Source organism: Euprymna scolopes, chromosome 5 (genome assembly GCF_053919585.1).
Source record: "Euprymna scolopes isolate OS-2025 chromosome 5, ASM5391958v1, whole genome shotgun sequence".
Lineage (NCBI taxonomy): Eukaryota > Metazoa > Mollusca > Cephalopoda > Sepiida > Sepiolidae > Euprymna > Euprymna scolopes.
Window position 1 is genome coordinate 61,357,407 of NC_136486.1, and position 19,666 is coordinate 61,377,072.

Consider the following 19,666-nt stretch of genomic DNA (forward strand, 5'->3'; position numbering starts at 1 on the left):
CGGTATAACTGGAAATGTTTTCTCGATCATTAAATCATTTCTTTCAGATAGGCTCATAAGAGTAGCTGTTGATTGGCAGAAATCAGAGGCCCACAGTATTAATGCTGGAGTCCCTCAGGGGTTCATACTGGGCCCAACTCTCTTCCAGATCTACATCAATGATCTCCCAAAACACATACTAAAATATTTCGTTGACATCTATGCTGATGACACGACCATGTATGGCACCACATCAATGGCCGTAAATGATGATGTTCTCTCTGATTCTCTCTCCTCTGATCCTGAGCGCGTGGTACAATGGGGAAAGAGGTGACTGTTTACCTTTAATGCATCTAAGACCAAACACTTATCTCTACATCATAAACGCTCTGATCCCCATCTGGCATCAATGGACATGGATGCCTCTCGTCTAGGGGAGGTCCCAGGTTTTGACAAGCTCCTGGGTTTGACCTTTACTTCTGATCTTAAATGGAACACATACATCAAGTCACTGGCCAAGGTCGCTGTGAAAATGGTGGGATCCTTCTACCATTCCAGGAGATATCTCACTAATGATGCAATTCTCTATCTATATAAGAGCCAAATACGTCCAAAGAGGAGTACTGCTGCCAAATCTGGGCGGGAGCTGCTAAAAATAGCCTATCCTGCCTTGACAGAGTACAAAATAGACTTCGTGGCTTAGTGGGGGGTGCCCTTTTCTCTACCCTGCAACGTCTTTCCCACAGAAGAGAGGTAGCGAGCCTGTCGTTGTTCTATCGTTATTTCCATGTCAAGTGCTCGTCTGAGCTCTATTCTTTGGTCCCTCCTCGCCAATCTTTTTTCAAAAAACACCCGACTAGCTGAAACCACCGTCAATAATTTTCCCCATTCCCTATCTGTGCCTAAATCAAAACGTAGAAACCAGGAACAAAGCTTCTTTCTTAGAACTTCACGCCTGTGGGACTCTGTTCCGCTTGCCTGTTTCCCTTCCGACTTCAACCTGGATGTCTTCAAGTCCAATGTTAACAAATTCCTAATGAACCGCCCCCCTAAGTAATGTCACATTACCAATTATCCAATACTATTGCTACACTATCACTTTGATTACTGTACACACAATAACCCTTATCCTCGAGTAGCCATTTGGCTTTGATAAGTGGTGAACTCCCTGTAATAAAAAGAAGAATACGGTAGTTTGTATTTATCTTGCGACCAGAACACTTTCTCAGGTAAAAAAAAAAAACAAAAAAAAAATCATTATTTTGTAATTATTTAATTTTATTCTAGAATATTTTTCAGTTAAACCTTTTCCCCGGCTGACATTCAGGGAGATCGAAAGATAAGTCTGCGTTCGCGGACTGGCAAGGATCTCGAACTATATTATTTGTAAGTTCGTAGTTTTGCAAAATAGGTGCTTTTTGCAGTTTTAAATATTTAAATTAAACATTGAGATTTTTACTGAAGGATTAGTTAGAGCTTGGACACCTTGTGTGTTCGTCCTTGGCAAATATCCGTAATCTATCTTTGTGTTGGCCGTTGTCGGCAAATAACAGTAAGAAGTTTTACTACTAATTTAAAAATGTAACGTCTCTGTTGTTCCGTTGGAGAGAAATGACAAACTTCTATTACTATCAAAGGAGAACGTCGTGTGGCTTATTATTTGTGTTATTATTTAAGCAGTTCGCCACCCCGTGTAAGAAGTCGAGTTAAAATCTGGTGTGCTATTTTATTAGTAATAATTTATATTAATGGAATAACATTAATTTTAACAAAAAACATCTTCAAGCTCTTTTACTTATAATTGCGAAAGTAACCATATGGCAAGCCAATCACCTGCGACATAGTTGTATTGGGTGTTTAATAAATTGAGGTTGATATAAAAACCTCAAAAAGTTGGGATGCATTGACGATCTACTTGGAGCTATACGGAACCCATAATTAAAAAGTAGAATCTAGATAGGGAGCGGCAGGGAGATCGAGAGAGATAGATAGATAGATAGATAGATAGATAGAGAGAGAGAGAGAGAGAGAGAGAGAGAGAGAGAGAGAGAGAGAGAGAGAGAAGGGTATTTACGGAGACACATCAATATCCTGTAGGCAGTTGACCATAGTTAGATTGTTTTCCCATTCAGCAAATTATCCTAGATATAGTATACCGTCGGTGCTGATACAAATGACTAATATATACCCCCAACATACTTAGGCATTATGTATCGAGCAGCTTCTCTTGGATTTTGTTCAGTTTCATTGTAAAGTAATCTGTTGTACTTATACAGCCATGTTTTCTTATTTATTGCCGATGTTAAGGACAGAACACTACGGAATCTAAAAGAAAGTACAAGCTGTAAACTTTGACTAACGCCGAGTATTACAATTTGCTTTGTTTTATTTTCGAAAAAAAATGCTTCGGTGGTATGAGCAATAAAATTGCGAGACGTTTAGAGCTATATTCGATTTCTAATACACACGGTACAGCGTATATGCGAAATTAACGTTTACAAAGTAGTAACATTTATTTAAAGTATTCTGAAGATTGTTAAATGATTACTAGATACGAGGATTGAAATTTCAATTTATCGCTACGAATAAAAAACAAAAACAAAACAAAAACAAAGAAAAACAAGTGAAGCATGCATGACCCCCCGTGCGTGCGCAGAAAACGAGGCATAAAACAATGCCTTAGTTCAGCATTTGCTTTCCCCTCCTCATTTAGCCCCAAAACTCCCGAGGGGACGTCAAATCCTGGTGAAAATAAACAAACGGTGCAGTTTTAGGCCGAACATATCTAAATTAAAGTGCAGCAACATGCAAAAAAAATGAATATGCCCATCATTTTCCCCTCCCTATTAAGCTCTAAAAGTCTCCAAGGCATTTACATATTACAATTTGAGTTCAGCACCATGCAAAACTGCTAAATAGACATACACAGAAAAATTTGGGAAAATATGGTAAAAGAGTCCCAAAAGTAGAGTTTTTATTAGCCCTAAAAAAAAAAAATCGGGGCACACGCAAGTTTTATCACGAAGTATAGACAAACCAAATTATAGAGAAATAAGTTAGTTACAACTTTCCATAAAGTTTTATAAAAATCCATGGCACTATATTTCTTAATAAGCACAAGCGTGTTAATTTTAGCCATTTTAACCAGAAAGGCCCAACCCCCAGGGGGGCACCGGAAGTTTCCCGGAAAATCTGTGTTACTTTTTACGCATATCATGTTTAATATTTGTACAAAATTGCAAAAAATTCCCGGCGTAGTTATTGAGAAAAGTGCGGACAGACGAACGGACAAACAAACGAACAGACAAACGAACAGGTGAATTTACAGGTCTACCCTCCTTCTGCCCATGAAGAAAAATCTTTTTTTGTTTTGTTTTTATTATTATTCAATTGCAAGGTTAAAGTACAGAATAGGTACAAAACACCCTCCCCTCCCCATGTTAAGAATGGCTTTTTAAATAATAACGTTATTATTTCAGCATGGATTACTCTCTGCATGAGTACCCATTTTTCTTTTAATATTCATAAAAAGTAAAACGTTTTTTCAAAATAATTAAATAAATAAATAAATGTTTGTAAATGTGACAAATAATCGTTTAGTTACGGGAACGTCAGTAAATAAAATATGTTACGTGCGGGGTGGGGTGGGAGACTAAGGGATCGACTATTTTTTTTTCTACTGGTCGCCATGGAACTCAACGCCCAAGAAGTACCAAAATGTATTTTTTTTGTCAAATAAATAAATTTCAAACAATTTGTGCAATAAATAATAGATAGCAACTTCGTTAATTTTACGACTCGCCCCAGCATATTATAAACCCCCTAACTTCCCCATGTTAAAACGGTTTTCGGAATGAACAACCTCCCCATATTAAGGACGGCTTTCGAGGTTTATGGAAGGGCGTTTTTTTAACATGGGGGTAGGGTCTTTATAATACGTTGAGGCATGTCGTAAAAATGAAATAGTTTAGAAAAAGTTAAAACAAACTTTTTTATGTTAACAATGCCGTGAAAAATAACGAAACAATTAAAACGTAATGTTTCATGAGTGAAAAGCTTAACATAAATAAAATTAAAAAATTGGTAAGTACATAAATGAATTTACATTTTTAAAATATGGGATTTTTTTTTTTTTTGTGTGTGTGTGTGTGTGTGTGTGCTAATGCAGAGAGTTGTCCGCGCTATTATTTTTAATCGTTTTTCACGTTTAATTAAAGTTTATGATATGTTTTTATTCAATTGTAAGGTTAAAGTACAGAATAGGTACAAAACACCCTCCCTTCCCCATGTTAAGAATGGCTTTTTAAATAATAACATTATTTCAGCACAGATCACTCTCTGCCTGAGTAAGTTTTTTTGTTTTGTTTTTTTAGTTATCGAGTTAACAGAAAATGAAATCTTTCCTCAATTCGTGGCTGTGAAATGAATCGAGCCGGAAGTTCAGTTTTATCAACAGAACAGATTCGCAGTAACGGTTAAAAATATATTTATTTTATTTAATATTTTAATTTTAATAATTCGCGAGGTAAATTTATTTTAATAATATAAAAACATACCTCGACTCTAAAAATGGGTTGTCTGAAAATTTCAAATAAATTGGTAACGTAGAAATATGGTTTTATTCGTTTAGAACGAACCAACTTTACATTTTTATATATATAGATAGTGAAGAGGGTAATAAGTAAAAACTGAAGAAAGTGCTGAATACTGTTGTAGAGCAAATATGCATTTTTTATTACCGTATCTTTCTGTTAAGGTACAATATTGTTTCGGCTACACGGTCGTTTTTTTTTTGGCCGTCTGTAGAGTCATCAGACTTTTACAGACATGTTCGCTATTTTGGGATGAAATTGTGGAAGAGTGAATGAGATCAGGGAGGGGTAGGGCCCTCCTCGCAACCCCTCCCTGACCTCATTCACCCTTCCACTCATTTTTTTCATTTTTTCCCCATGCTTAATGTACACTGTCAGTAGGAAGTTCGGTAGCATGGATGTTTACTCACATTATTAAAAGATGCGTACATGTTAGTCCATTTGTGCCATCGGGAATCGGGGAAGGATTCTAATGCCTATATTACAACTGAAGAAATTATTAGAGTATGGCTCTGTCCTGCATCGGTGATTTTATCAGTAATGTGTCGGATGTTGCTCATTCTAGACCTCCTTAGTATATTTACACCGGTGGAGCAAGCGGGCTGCACGTAGGTTGGTGCACACTTATTTAAAAGCTTGGAATATAGAATCATTTGAGTGCAGAACAACGGGAACGGTATATGTTTAAGAATGTGTTTGAATTTTTCGACTGAACACTTATCTCCGGCACTGTCTGATGTTTTCGGACTAAATTATTAACAATGTGACTAATATTACGACACCTGGAAAAATAAGATAACTGTGAAATTTTACTAAACACACACGTTAAAAAAGATATTAAAAAAAACGCATCCCATAAGATAAATTCTCCTGTAGCTCATTAAATTCAATTAATTTAATAGAAATTTTATAAGACTTTTTCGACATAAAGTTTCCCTAAATATAAAATTATACCTTATTTTCCTTCTTTATTTGTGTATCGTGGACTAGTAATACTTGCTTGTTCTCATAGACAATGTTTCTTTTCAACATGCTCCATACAATCTTTATTACTATTCTAAAATTCACACACATACACCAGCTCTCACGGTGTTTCTTAACGCTCAAATATTGTGCACAGATGGAGAACGTAATACCCTATCTGGATCAAGGATATTTGTAAAAGAATGTTGCTAATAAAATGCTAATTAAATACCTATGTTTTAAATACTATAATTATGACTAAATCTATGTTTATCTTATTTACTTTCTTTTTTATCATCGTCTCCATGTTCTTCACAGACCTTTTATTTGAGACCACCCTATCTCTCTCGTTATCATATCTTGAGCCGTCTTTTATAATCGTCAGTAAGTAAGCTAAAAGTGCTATGAAGTATATGTTTTTCGTAAGCAATTTGATTGTTACTTGTGGTCTGTACACGATACTTTTGTATTTATCTACATTTTCTTACTATCTTATCAATTGCTTTGACATGCTTGAACAAATTAACAGGCTTTATTTATTATTATGTAATTTCCATATTATATTAGCTTTATGAGAATCTGGTTTTAATTGTATAACTTCCAAGGAACAAAGCTCACACATAAATTGATGATTATAATAACCAAAAACGCTTCGTATTTGCTGAACGATAGATATAATTACTTCTATGTATAATGCAATATATGCTATAATATACAAAATATTAAAGCAAATGCTACTCACAATAATAACTACAATGCGATAATATATTATGAGTTTTATACCAAATAATATGTAAAAAAATATACAGGAATAGTTCGAAAATATAATATATAGAAGGTCAAACTGTGTTCACTAGATTATAGATATTGATAAGTTGTGCGTTTATGCTTGTTTGTGTTTGTCGCCTGTGCGTGTTTTATGTATTACTAGCGTAGTTACCGGCGTTACCCGGCTGTGGAAAAGTGTTATGGTTAGGGGATGGATCTAAAAACATGTTTCAAAACCCCCTAAAAAATGAAAATAGCAGCGAGTACCCGTGTGAGCGTAAAATAGAAAGTAGTATGCAGGCGGGCCAGCTGTAACCTGTAACGCAAAGAGGGAAATGAGGTGAAAACAAAGGAAACCGTTTAGTCGTCTCGCCCACAGGACTTGTGACGTCTCGGCGTTGGAAATAACATGATTTGTGCGTACGCCGATATCGCGAACCGTTAATAAATTTGAAAAATCTCGACAAAAAACTAACCCTTCCTTGTAGAAAATGGCCTAGTTGACATTGAAATATGGAATGTTTTTGGCTAATTCTTGGGAATTTATCGGTCATCTAAGTTAGTTTTTCAACAATACCAATTCTGTCAGTATTTCTTGCGACAGTTTTGGTGATACATACATAAATACATGCATGCATGCATGTATGCATGCATACACACACATGCATACCTACATGCATACATACATACATACATACACACACCGCCAATTGAGATGCATATTATCGATTAACATGAATTTAATACTTATCAAATGTTTTATTTATTGTTTTTATCAGGTTATTCCGATTAAATATCATTTATTCTGATTAAACGATTAGCTAGATAATGGATCGTGTTTGTTTGGTAAGGTGGTTCAGAATCCTGGTAAATTTTTTACACCTTTAACACAAAACTGCGAAGAAAATATAGAAAACTCCTAATTTCTATTCTTAAAGTGGTTTGTTTAATTTCTTTATGGAATATACTTCCAAAATAAACTATTCACCTTTTCTGAAAAATAATAGTAATATGATTATTTTATTTTCAGTGTTTACAAAGTGGCTGTGCGGGTTCATGCAGCCATTTTGTCTACGTAATAAAATGAATTGAATTTTACGAGTTAATTTTTTTTCAATTGTTGCAATTTAAAATCTATCAACATTTTTCCGTTTGGTTAATTTTTACAAAATTTGCAGTTTTAACGTAAAATTCTATGTTTTTCCCAATAAACTGAACATTCTAGACAAGCGCTTTTTCTTAAATTCATCCCCAAATTTTGAAATGTCTATTAAAATGAAAATAATTAATTTTCTCACCTCAGATTTATATATCACAAATGGAAGATAAAAGACAAATAATCTAATTTAAAAGAAAAATGAATAATTTTGTGCAAATTTACCTGTAAAGTCAAAAGTTTAAAAACTTAAAAAAAAACACGTTTATTTTCAAATGAAACGTGATATTTTTAACATTTTGTCCTGAAAAGATTGAATACGCACATCAATTTTTTCTGCTACATTCATTGTTTTTTTTTTAGATTTAACAAAAATAACTCCATAAAGAAGATTTAAAATATATTAAACCAAAAACCCATGTATTTATTTAAGAGAATAAAAAAATAGAAAATTGGTTGAGTCTAATTTTTTTAAAAGGTAAAAACTGATAAGTGAAATATAATCATTTTTCAAGTAGGGTGCTCCTATGACATATTTTGTTTACAGCAAAAACATGCCAGAAATAGAAAGGGGATATTGGTTCTAGCGCTTACAGGCCACCGTAGTTCTCAAGTCGAAGAAAGAGAGACATTGTTCTCCCCTTTCTCCCAGTTGAGACCATCTGATATCACTGTATTTTGGAATCCTTGTTTAAAAAATATTTCATTTAAAAAGTGCATGGAATATAAAATATAAATATGGATAAATTCTTTACAATGAAGAATAAAAGTACCAATTGATTAGTATTTTTATAGGTAAGTATTTTTTATATATATTTATCATATTCGAAGTAAGTAAAAATTCGTTGATTTAGTGGAATCTTTTTGAAAGAAAACCGATTTAAAAAAAACAAATATTGGATATTTTGCTAATTAACTTGTTATTATTTTAAAATTTTGCGTTTGCACATTTTATTGAAAGAAATTTGGGTTTAAATTACATTTTTCAAGTAGTTAAAAGCTTCGAAAGATAGTAAGTCTAATTATTAAAGTTTTTGTCACGCATTTTTAATGGCGTTTTCTGATACTGGTAGTTGTTGGCAACTGCCGACAGACCACGTAAATCGCCCGAATGTATCGAGCAATTAGTTTGTGTAACCTCTGATACATTTAAAACGCTGACAAACCTTAAGAAAAATATGATATTTTAAAGAGGACAAAGAGATACAATTGTTTGTGAACAATATTACCAACGTGAAATAAAGGTAATAAAATCTCACTCATCCAATGTAATTTTGAAGAATTACTATTTATTTAAATATTATATATATATATATATATATATATATATATATATATATATATATATATACTTCAGAATAATGTATTGCAATAAATCTACTGGTATGTAAATCCAGTGATTATCGGTCTTACAAAATATTATTAGTGTAATATTTTATAAAGACTATCCCAGTTTAAGGAAAGTTGTTCAATATACAAGATAGAGCAAATAAATCATAATTAATTTTAATTTCAGTAAGCACTTATTGAAATATATTCTTTATCTTTGATATAATAAAATTTTAAATGTAATTGTTTCACATCATATAATTTTAATTAGTAAGTTGTGATATACACGATCAGTGACATTTGATCAACTGAATGTTCATCAAGTAATTTTTCACACGCCAAGAAGTTTATTGTCATTGAAATCGAAGGAATCGTCAATTTTGATATCAAATCTACTGATTGCCCACAGTAGAAGTGGGCCAACTACCACGGTGCCCCAGGAGACACGTTTACGTGCCTACCTTCCTGACTTTGTCCGCAGTAAATAGTAGTGTACATTGCAAAACAGAGACGCTTCTATTGGTTTTCTAAAATCATTTTTTGTAGAGGGATGAATTAAAGGTTATATTTAAAAAAAAATGATTCAATTGTGCTCTAAACCGAAGAATTCATTACTCTCACGCACATCCGATACAATTCTATTAGGTACAGTTTTCAGCTATCGATTTTAATGCTTATTGGTGGCATTCTGATACAAAACCGCGTATATAAAAACAAGCAGTTTGTCAATGTGTGTATGTGTGTACGTGTATGTCTTTGTGAATTTCCTTACTATGGATTCCGAAACAGCTGGGCTTTTATTTTTTTTATATTTTGGATGAATATAAGTCTATTGAATGTATTCAGAGGAATTTTTTGATACGTTTTGCAGTGGAAATATCTACATAGGTATCAACAATCGATAAACAAACAAACAAACAAACCAACAAAAATACCTTTAAAACAGGAAACGTCCGACTTTGTCTAAAGAGATTTGTATCATATAGTCTTACTTCATAATTGCAGTTGAGAAGCAAAAGCGCCCAAAGATAAAAACCGACAATTTGGCAGGATTATAAGCGCGTTTGAAATAAATGAATTATGATACTTAAGTTTTAAATAACAAAATTTAATTCAAACAAATAAATAAATAATTTCATAAAATTAACATTACATTTGCTTACATTGATATATATATATATATATATATATATATATATATATATATATATATATATATATATATATATATATATATACTAGCAAAAGCACCCGCCGTTGACTGGGCTAAAAACAGCCTACAGAAAATGGACTCTGATTTAAGAAAGTATGATAGGTTATGAAAAGGAAGGGTTGTAAAGAGATAGCATCGAATTTGGGGGTATCAAAACTAAAGCAAAATATGATGCAAGTAAAAATAACATAGATACACCCCATAATTTATTATACCATACCTGTTGACACTGAAACACTTATCACAATATTCTGTGGATATATATTTAACAACCTTGTAAAATTTTGTGATATATTTCAATTCTATGGAGGTCAGGCGCGAACGAACCCCCCACAATTTTATTATACCATATTTCTTCAAACTGAAACATAATTATCAAAGTATAATTACGCAGATAGATATGAAAGGTATTCATTAAAGGGTGTTCCTATTTCCGGTCTATGGATGCCAGGCGCGAACGCAGACCCCACAATTTTATCATACCATACCTATTTAAGTTAAAACATATTTATCGAAGTATTATTATGTACATCTATATAAAAAACACTTATACACGTTTTTTTTTCGATTTCTATTTTTTTTATTTCCATACTTTGTGGACCAGTCGTGTACTTAGACTACACAATTTTAATGAATCATCATTATGCCACATCAAACATACCCATTCCTGTGTCTCGATACATCTTCTATCATTATGTGTGATCAGTTTTTTATAATAGTCATCGATATAGGAGCCTATTCGTGACTGGACACACACACACTGACTTTGAGCTTTATATTATATATATATATATATATATATATATGAGCAAACAGTTAATAAACTATGTTATATATATATGTATATATGCATATATATGTATATATATATGTATATATGTATATATATATGTATGCATATATATGTACATATATGTATATATATGTATATATGTATATGTATATATGTGTATATATATGTATATATGCATATATATGTATATATATGTACATATATATGCATATATATGTATATATATATATGTATATATGTACACATATGTATATATGCATATATATATGCATATATATGTATATATATGCATATATATATGTATATATATATATATATTTATATATATAATTGTACTCCAAATCCCAAACTTGTCCTTTTTAATTTCTGTTTTTTGTACTTTATAGATAATATTTTAAATATTATTGATGTAAATTATATGAATCTAATGTAATGGCTATATAGAAGTGATAACGTTCGCATTTATTAATTTGATTAATAAATCAAAAAATAATATTATCTAATCGTTCCTCATCACTTATCCTAATCTATGAGGGTTTTGTTTCCTCGCATTTACATGGGTATAAAAAGCCTTCTTGCTTATGTATAAATAATTAAAGCACACTTCTGAATATACTCAGTCAGGGATATGCGCGCGACTAAATAAATATTAACTAATCTTTATATTTATAGATAAACGAACTTTTATTAATTACTTTTTGTTTTTAAGTGTATAAATTGCTCCATTTTACTAACCTATTCAGTTAAATTCATACATATTATCTTGCATTATGCATAATTCCTTAGCATTTGTTGGTAAAATATTTAAGCACACAAGTACACACACAAAGGTGCACACACACACACACATATATATATATATATATATAAATATATATATATTCATATATATAAGTGAGGTTATTTCTTTGTGCTTGCGGAAAATCTATATCGTACTTCTCTCTGAATTTTTTGTCTACATACTTGAAACTTAATATATAGATGACTGGAACTTGTGGATGAATTTCAATTTTGTTTTTATCTGAAAAATATCATTTTCGAGTTCAAAATTAAAAAAAAAAGAATCAACTAGTTTAACTTCCTCTTATTGTTGCGAATGTGTGATATATATCATTCATAGCTGGAACTCGAGTAAGTTTCCAAATCTTTGTCTTTATCTGTCGGTAGCTCAAACGTTAACAACTCTAGAGAGGATTATAGCGACTAAGGCTTGAGCATTAAACGTTTTAGTTTCAATTTTGCGATCATCAGCCTGTATTGGATCATCTTCAATAGAGAATTACCTTTAGATGAATAAATACGAAATTTGCTAGAATTAAAATACCGACTTGAAACTTTATGTATGGTAAATTTGTCCTGCGAAACGAACTCCATCTCATTTTGGCCGGTGCAAATAGATTCTAAGCGGTCAATCTTGCCAAAGATTACATTGCCGTGTGGAGATCAAATAAACCTTGTATCCGGAAATATACACTGTAGGTAAAAGTCGGTTTACTTTTTTTCTGTTTTCCCAGCGGTCAGTAAATAGCTCAAATTGTAGTGGCTTAAAATATAATGCTAAATATTTTCGTTTGGATTCTTTCTGATGGCACACATATATATTTTTTTTAATTTTGGAAATCATTAATGTATATTGTGTCTCCAATAATTAATTTTAAATCCGAATTAATGTTAATAGCATCTTTACGAGTATTTCATGACTGATTAACGCTAAGTTGCAGGCCACTAATATATATTGTATGAAATAGAAGAATAAATAGTGTACTGCCTTTATAATACGAAAAGTTAAAATACAAAATCTGCGTACATAATGATCAAGCGTATTTTACAACGATGTAACGCTGAGATGTCTCCTGGTTTTATAGTAAATAGACAACTCCACTTTTCTTTAGATCTGTTCGATAATGTATTTAATGCTATACGAGCAATACGCAATAGGTTTAGATTTCGGAACACAAACACATGTAAGAAAGGCAAATGATGTTCTTAAATTCATTAAAAATTTAAATCAAATAAATACTTACCATAATGATACTTAGCCAATGTAGTTAATAAAAGATTGATAGAATTCAATAAAATTGTCCAATGAGTGGCAGTAACATGAATGGAGATCTGAAAAGAGAACATTTGTGAGAAATAATTTTAAGCCAGTTTGATACAATGATTATAATAAAATGATTATAATACAATGATTTTAATACAATGATTATAATAAAATGATTATAATAAAATGATTATAATAAAATGATTAAAATACAATGATTATAATACAATGATTATTATACAATGATTTTAATAGAATGATTATAATACAATGATTATAATAGAATGATTTTAATACAATGATTATAATAAAATGATTTTAATACAATGATTACAAAAGACTGATTTTAATACAATGATTATAATAAAATGATTTTAATACAATGATTATAATAAAATGATTTTAATACAATGATTATAATACAATGATTATAATACAATTATTTTAATACAAAGATTATAATACAATGATTTTAATACAATGGTTATAATACAGTGATTTAAATACAATGATTATAAAACAATGATTATAATACAATAATTATAATACAATGATTTTAATTCAATGATTTTTATACAATGATTATATTATATAATGATTATAATATAATGATTTTAATACAATGACAATAATACAATTATTATAATACAATGATTATAATACAATCATTTTAATACAATGATTATAATACAATGATTATAAAATAATGATAATATAATGATTTTAATACAATGACAATAATACACTGATTATAATACAATGATTATAATACAATGATTATAATACAATGATTTTAATACAATGATTATAATACAATGATTATAATACAATGATTATAATACAATGATTATAATATAATGATTTTAATACAATGACAATAATACAATGATTATAATACAATGATTATAATACAATGATTATAATACAATTATTATAATACAATGATTATAATACAATTATTTCATGAAAAAAACGAAACTTATTTAAATGTTCGATTTTAGAAACAGAAACACTGTCCCTATCTAGACGGATTATTGATGTTTTTAAAAGCAAACATTTACCGAGTGAAATTATACAATTATGGTATTGGAAAATACGACATAATTCCGTTTCCTTACAATAAAAAAAAAAACTGTTTTCTTTTGTTTATTGTTTCAGACGATCTAGTATTTGCCCAGTTGTGTACACATTCAAAGAGCTACAGGAACCGTCTATCATGTCTAAAAATTAGACAGTGTTAAATAGACGAGATCGGTGATGCGCAACTGTACAACCCATTATCTCTACTAATCAACTTTATAATAACAGGACCATTGCCAGTATGCTAAACATGCAAATCCGGGCGTTTCAACGCTTGGGGGCACAGATCAATGAAGTTGTCAACCATGATTATAATATTTCGCGAGGTTCCAACTGAGGACCACATCATGCCACCACACGTCTTCGAAGTCAGCTGGAAAGTAAACACAAAAATATACCTGAACGTGCTGAAGAGTGTGGTGATTCCCTAGTGCAATCCGGTAGCCGCTTGAGAGAGAGAGAAAGAGAGAGAGAGAAGAAGAAGAAGAAGAAGAGGAAGAAGAAAAAGAAGAAGAAGAAGAAGAAGAAGAAAAGCGTTGTTATTATCGTAACGGGGCTTAAATTTTGTAATAATTGTATTTGGTTCGGAAAATCATTCACTCCGCCCGATAGATTTTAAAGGTGTTATTTTTAAGATCCGTAACCTCAGAAGTTCACTGTGAGCTATGCGACTTTAGTGGTGCCTTTTATTTCATCACATTTTCCTCTTAGCGATACACGTTCGGGCCTGGCTAGTAAGGGTAATTTTTGGCGCCGGAAAAGGTACTCGATACCATTTTAATAATCTGATGGCTCGCCCGGGTAATGACCAATATTAACCACAAATAGGTGAAAACGTAAAATGCAATTGTATTTTCCTTATTATATATATATATATATACATACATATATATATATATATATATATATATATATATATATATATATATATATATATATTGGCTTGGGAGCGATGCTAGTCTAGTGGCACTGATCAGTTGTGATACAACGAAACATAACTGTATGTCGATGACTACAAATATATTTAAGCCTCCCTCTTTGGGTAGAGCACTGTCGTAAATAATCTCACCTGCTACTTAATTGGCTGAAAAATGCGAAGCTCGTTGTTTGTTTGTTTACAAACAGCCGGTTTGAGCACTGTAAAAGTGGTGGCGGATGTCTATTTAAATAGACATTCCGACGAGTAATTCGCGGGCGTCGCTTCTGTGGTCGAGTGGGAGAACTGCCGACTGTCAAAACGACGGTTCTAGGTTCAATCCTTTGCTTGGGAGAGATGCTAGTATAGCGGCACTGATGAGTTGTGATACAACGAAATAGGACTGTATGTCGATGACTACATATATATATTTATATATATTTTTAGATAGATAGATATTGAGAACTATTTGTGTGTACGTTAAAATCTTATAACTAATGTTCTGTTTTTATTTTAATTGCCTATATGTCACACTCCTAAATAACTTGTTTGTGCCAGATTTCCCATACTTTTGTTTTCTTATAGGTATATACAGTGAAAAATATCTGCGATCAAATTATTTTTCAAAATTATAAAATATTTCTGTTTCTGTTGTTTTAAAATAAAATTTAAAAAGAGTTACATCGTTTATAATGTTAGTATTCTTATATTAGTTCAAAAATATAAACAAACTTCTTTATATATTGTCTAAACATATTAATGTTTTATTATTTAAAGAAAACGTACTTTTTATAGTGTTTCATTTTTCAATAGCTTTTAACATTTTTAGATTGTAACGCACAAATGACTACAGTAACTTAGTCCGTTTAAAGTGATACGCGATTCGAGAGTATTTTCCCACCTAAACTTCACTCTTGCCAAAATAAATACCATACCCTGAACCATAACATGGCTTCCAAATTTAAAGGCACGGCCGACCGCCACTACAACCAGAGATTGTTTTGCGTTCAAAGTATTTGCGCGTGAGAATACAGACAGCGTTTAACAAAGTTATATTACGGGCACATTTTTTGACATCCGCACACAAAATTGGTGTCTATTCCGAAAGCCGTTCTAAACCTAGGGAGATGAGGGATGTCTATTCCGAACGCCGTTCCTAGCATGGGTTGGTATTTGGGCTACAAAAGCAACATCCATACTTTAATTATTTTACGCGGGGTACCTTTTCTTACGCATGCTACCTCCGGGAAACGCCGGTTAACATGCTAGTTATTGAATATTTATGATGTGATTCGGGAGATTTTAACACTTTATAACACTTTCCTGATAAAAGGCGGTTTAAAGAAGTTATTTAAACGTTTCACTTATGTTGTGAATTGTGGTTTAAAGGTGTGTTTCTTCAAACACTTCAGCTGGGTTCAGTTAGAGTAAGTTCATAATGATTGAGAAATAGAATATGAACCTGTTAAATAATAAACGAAGTGTATAAAAAAAACAGGTACTATTGGCTATATTTTTTTAAATATTCATTTTTCCTCCGTTGTAATCACGATGCCATATATATATATATATATATATATATATATATATATATATATATATATATATATATATATATATATATATACAAGATGCGTGTATAATGATTTATTATGTCCTTAAGAAACTGATGAGTAAATACTTCTATGTAACACGATATTTATTGTATGAACCTTAAGTTTTATAATTTCATGCTTCGCTTCTTTTTTGGTGGAAAATATATAAGTATTGCTTTCACGCGCGCACGCACCCCCCACACACACAAACCAAATAATTCAATAATTTTAAAATGTTACATGAAAATTATAATTCATATTATTTAGAAATACAACTTTTATTTAATAAACTGACGTAATTATACGGAGTAATTACGTTTACATATCGTTAGAGCAGCAACTTAACCGATGTATAGATTTTGTAAGTAAAATATCGGATATTATTTGTGAATAACACGTTTTTTATCTGCACCAAGCTTAGCTTATTGTTGTTTATATCCTTTCCGGCCTCTTTGCGTTTTGATTTTGGCAGTACTGGCGCAAAGAAAATAAAAAAAAAGATGAGTTTTATGCAACCGGCTCCCGTGTATTCCCTCTTGTGTGCTCTGTCTTCTGAGACTAAATTGAGACCATAATCACATAAATATTTATATCAAGTAATTATAAACTTCTTAAAATTCTTTAACTTTCTTCATAACCCGATTATACAACGATGAAATCCTCGTATTCACAATACTATTTAAGTGTCCGAAGTAGATAGATGCGATACATGGGTAAATTTATTATTTAAATTTATGTGGAAAGTAAGAGTATCCCAGCAGCACTTGTCTCCGCAAGAGTGCTGAATACAATTGCGGATGCAATCCCAAGACAATTAGTTGTCTTTCATGGCGACCGATGACCGGCGAATTACCTACCGTGCGACGCCAGTCCATTTAAGATTCCACGCAAAACTCTAAATGTGATCCACATGTGCTAACGCGTGCATAGGTAGCAAAGAGCGAAACAGACACTCAATTCACACAGATTATATCTATCTACCTCTCTATCTATACTCCTATGAATTCGATTTTTGTTTTGTGTATCGATATTCATATTAACACCCCTCTTTTCTATTTATTTAATGTATTTTTTTGCTTCCCCACCAAAGCAAATTAGGCACAAGGCCGTTTTTAATGTGGGGTAAAAACCAGCTCCCCTAAAAGTAGGCAAAAAGGGGGCACTCTGGTTACCAAAAATAATAATTGTCCCAGTATAGAGGGTTCCTCCTCCATTGACTGATACAAATTATCTTCAGTGCAGCATCTGCAGAACAGATAGTACACTTTGATCCCGGCCCGAAGGCCAAGAACACCAGAAAAAAGGCAAGGTATTTATTTGCCCCCCCCCACCGAGAAAATAAGGCAAAAGGCCGATTTTTAATGTGAGGAGTGCAGGGGAAATGGGGACCAACTTCCCGGGGAGTAGGGGAGCTGGATAGTGGTAATTGGTATGAAGGGCCCCCCCTACAGTGACCAAGGTCTTATATGTGGATTTAACCCCACATATGGTCTTTGCTTGGATTTACTTATCTTTACTAAAGTAATGGGTTTCAGTAGTAAATAAAAAACGCAAGAATTTATTTTTGCTTTTTTTATATGAATAAAGCATAGTAATTTGTAACAATAAAAAATAATTTTTACAGGAATATTCCGAAAAACGCCCCTAAAATCCGTATTGATGAATTCGATATAACTCGAAGAAAAATGAATTTCTCGCATACTATTCAAGAAATTAAAGATTCAATGAGATTCCTATTTCAGTCACCTAAATTATTTAGGCTGAAATGAGTTTAGGAATTTATAGCCAAACCTAAATATATTTTTTTTGCTTAAAAAATAGCATTAATACAGTAACTTAGGTAAAATTTGCATGAAAGGCTCTGCTTTACGGTTGTTGTAAAAATGGAACGGAAATTTTAATTTCGTTCCCTTTTAAATTCGGTACATGTTTTATATCACGACCAAGTAATCTTTCACATTCGACACGTCAACTTTTATAGCTTTTCGGGTATGCTGGCAAGGTTAGGGGTGTCTATTCCGAAAGCCGTTCTAACATGGGTAGATTGGTAGGTGTGTCAGAAATTTCGTGAAAAATAGTGAATAATTCCACCCCGTCCTTCCAAGCTTATAACTCCTCGTAAAATGTAACTCAAGCCCTACGTTTTTACATTTAAGGAGCAAGGACCAAAGTTTCATAAAAAAAAACAAAAAAAACAAACAACGTGTTTTTTTTTTTAAAAAGGTTTTAAACTTCGGACTTTACTGGTAAATTTCTATAAACACTACTTTTTTGTTTTAAAATTGAATATATGATTTATTGACCTTTTCTCTTAATTTGTGGTATATAACACTTTGGTGAGTAAATTAATTATTTACTTTTTAATAAACATTTCAAAATGAGAGGCGTGAATTATTCGACCCCCTGTCTTTCCAAGCTTATGACTACTCGAAAAATGTAATTCACGCCCTAATTCTTTTTTCAATTAAAGGAGCAAGGATCAAGGTTTCATTAAAAAAAACAAAAGAAAAAACAAACAACGTGGTCTAAAATAACTTCGAACTTTACAGGTACATTTCTAAAAAAACTACTTTTTTTGTTTTAAATTTGAATATATTATTTATTGGCATTTTCTCTTTAATTTGTGATATATAAAGCTTTGGTGAGTAAATTAGTTACTTATTTTTTAATAGACACTTGAAAATAGGGGAGGGCGTGAATTTAAAAAAAAACGTGCCTCTAAAATATTATATTCGGTTTATTGGAAAGAGCATACAATTTCACATTGATCCTCAAAATATCGTAAAATAGAATCAATAGAAAATTTTTGATAGATTTTTAAAGTTTAAAAATTGAAAAATATTGAGTTCGTAAAATTCATTACTGTTTTTTTTTTAAATAAAAAAAATGTTTCTATTACTTTTAAAAAAAACTTTAATAGTTTATTTTGGAAGTATAAGAAAATAAACAACCCACTTTTAAAAGCGAAATTACGAGTTTTTTTATATTTTATTAGCAGTTTCGTGATAGGGGTGTCAAAAATTCCTACAAAAATTCTGATACATCTATTAGATTGGAGTGATTATTCGTTGTAAACGTACCCAACAACCTATAGATGTCGACATTTCCAATGTGAATGGTAAGCTGGACTTATCTAAAAAATAATAAAAACATATACCAAACTGACTTTTTCGTTTAAAAATGGAATTATTTCCCTTTCCTTATTAATTTTTTTTAAATATTTTGTGTTTTATATACA

The 19,666-nt window shown here is 31.4% G+C and overlaps 1 protein-coding gene across 6 annotated transcripts in view; it reads right to left on the minus strand.

The window, feature by feature from the left end:
• Nucleotides 1-19,666, minus strand: part of LOC145276816 (putative G-protein coupled receptor 139) — a 715,998-nt gene that overhangs the window by 199,851 nt on the left and 496,481 nt on the right. For all 6 annotated transcript variants that reach the window (XM_080128150.1, XM_080128155.1, XM_080128154.1 and 3 more), the window contains one exon: nt 12,818-12,905. In XM_080128150.1, coding sequence (XP_079984276.1) covers nt 12,818-12,820 — 3 coding nt within the window. In that variant the 5' untranslated portion in view covers nt 12,821-12,905. The remainder of the gene's footprint in view (nt 1-12,817; nt 12,906-19,666) is intronic.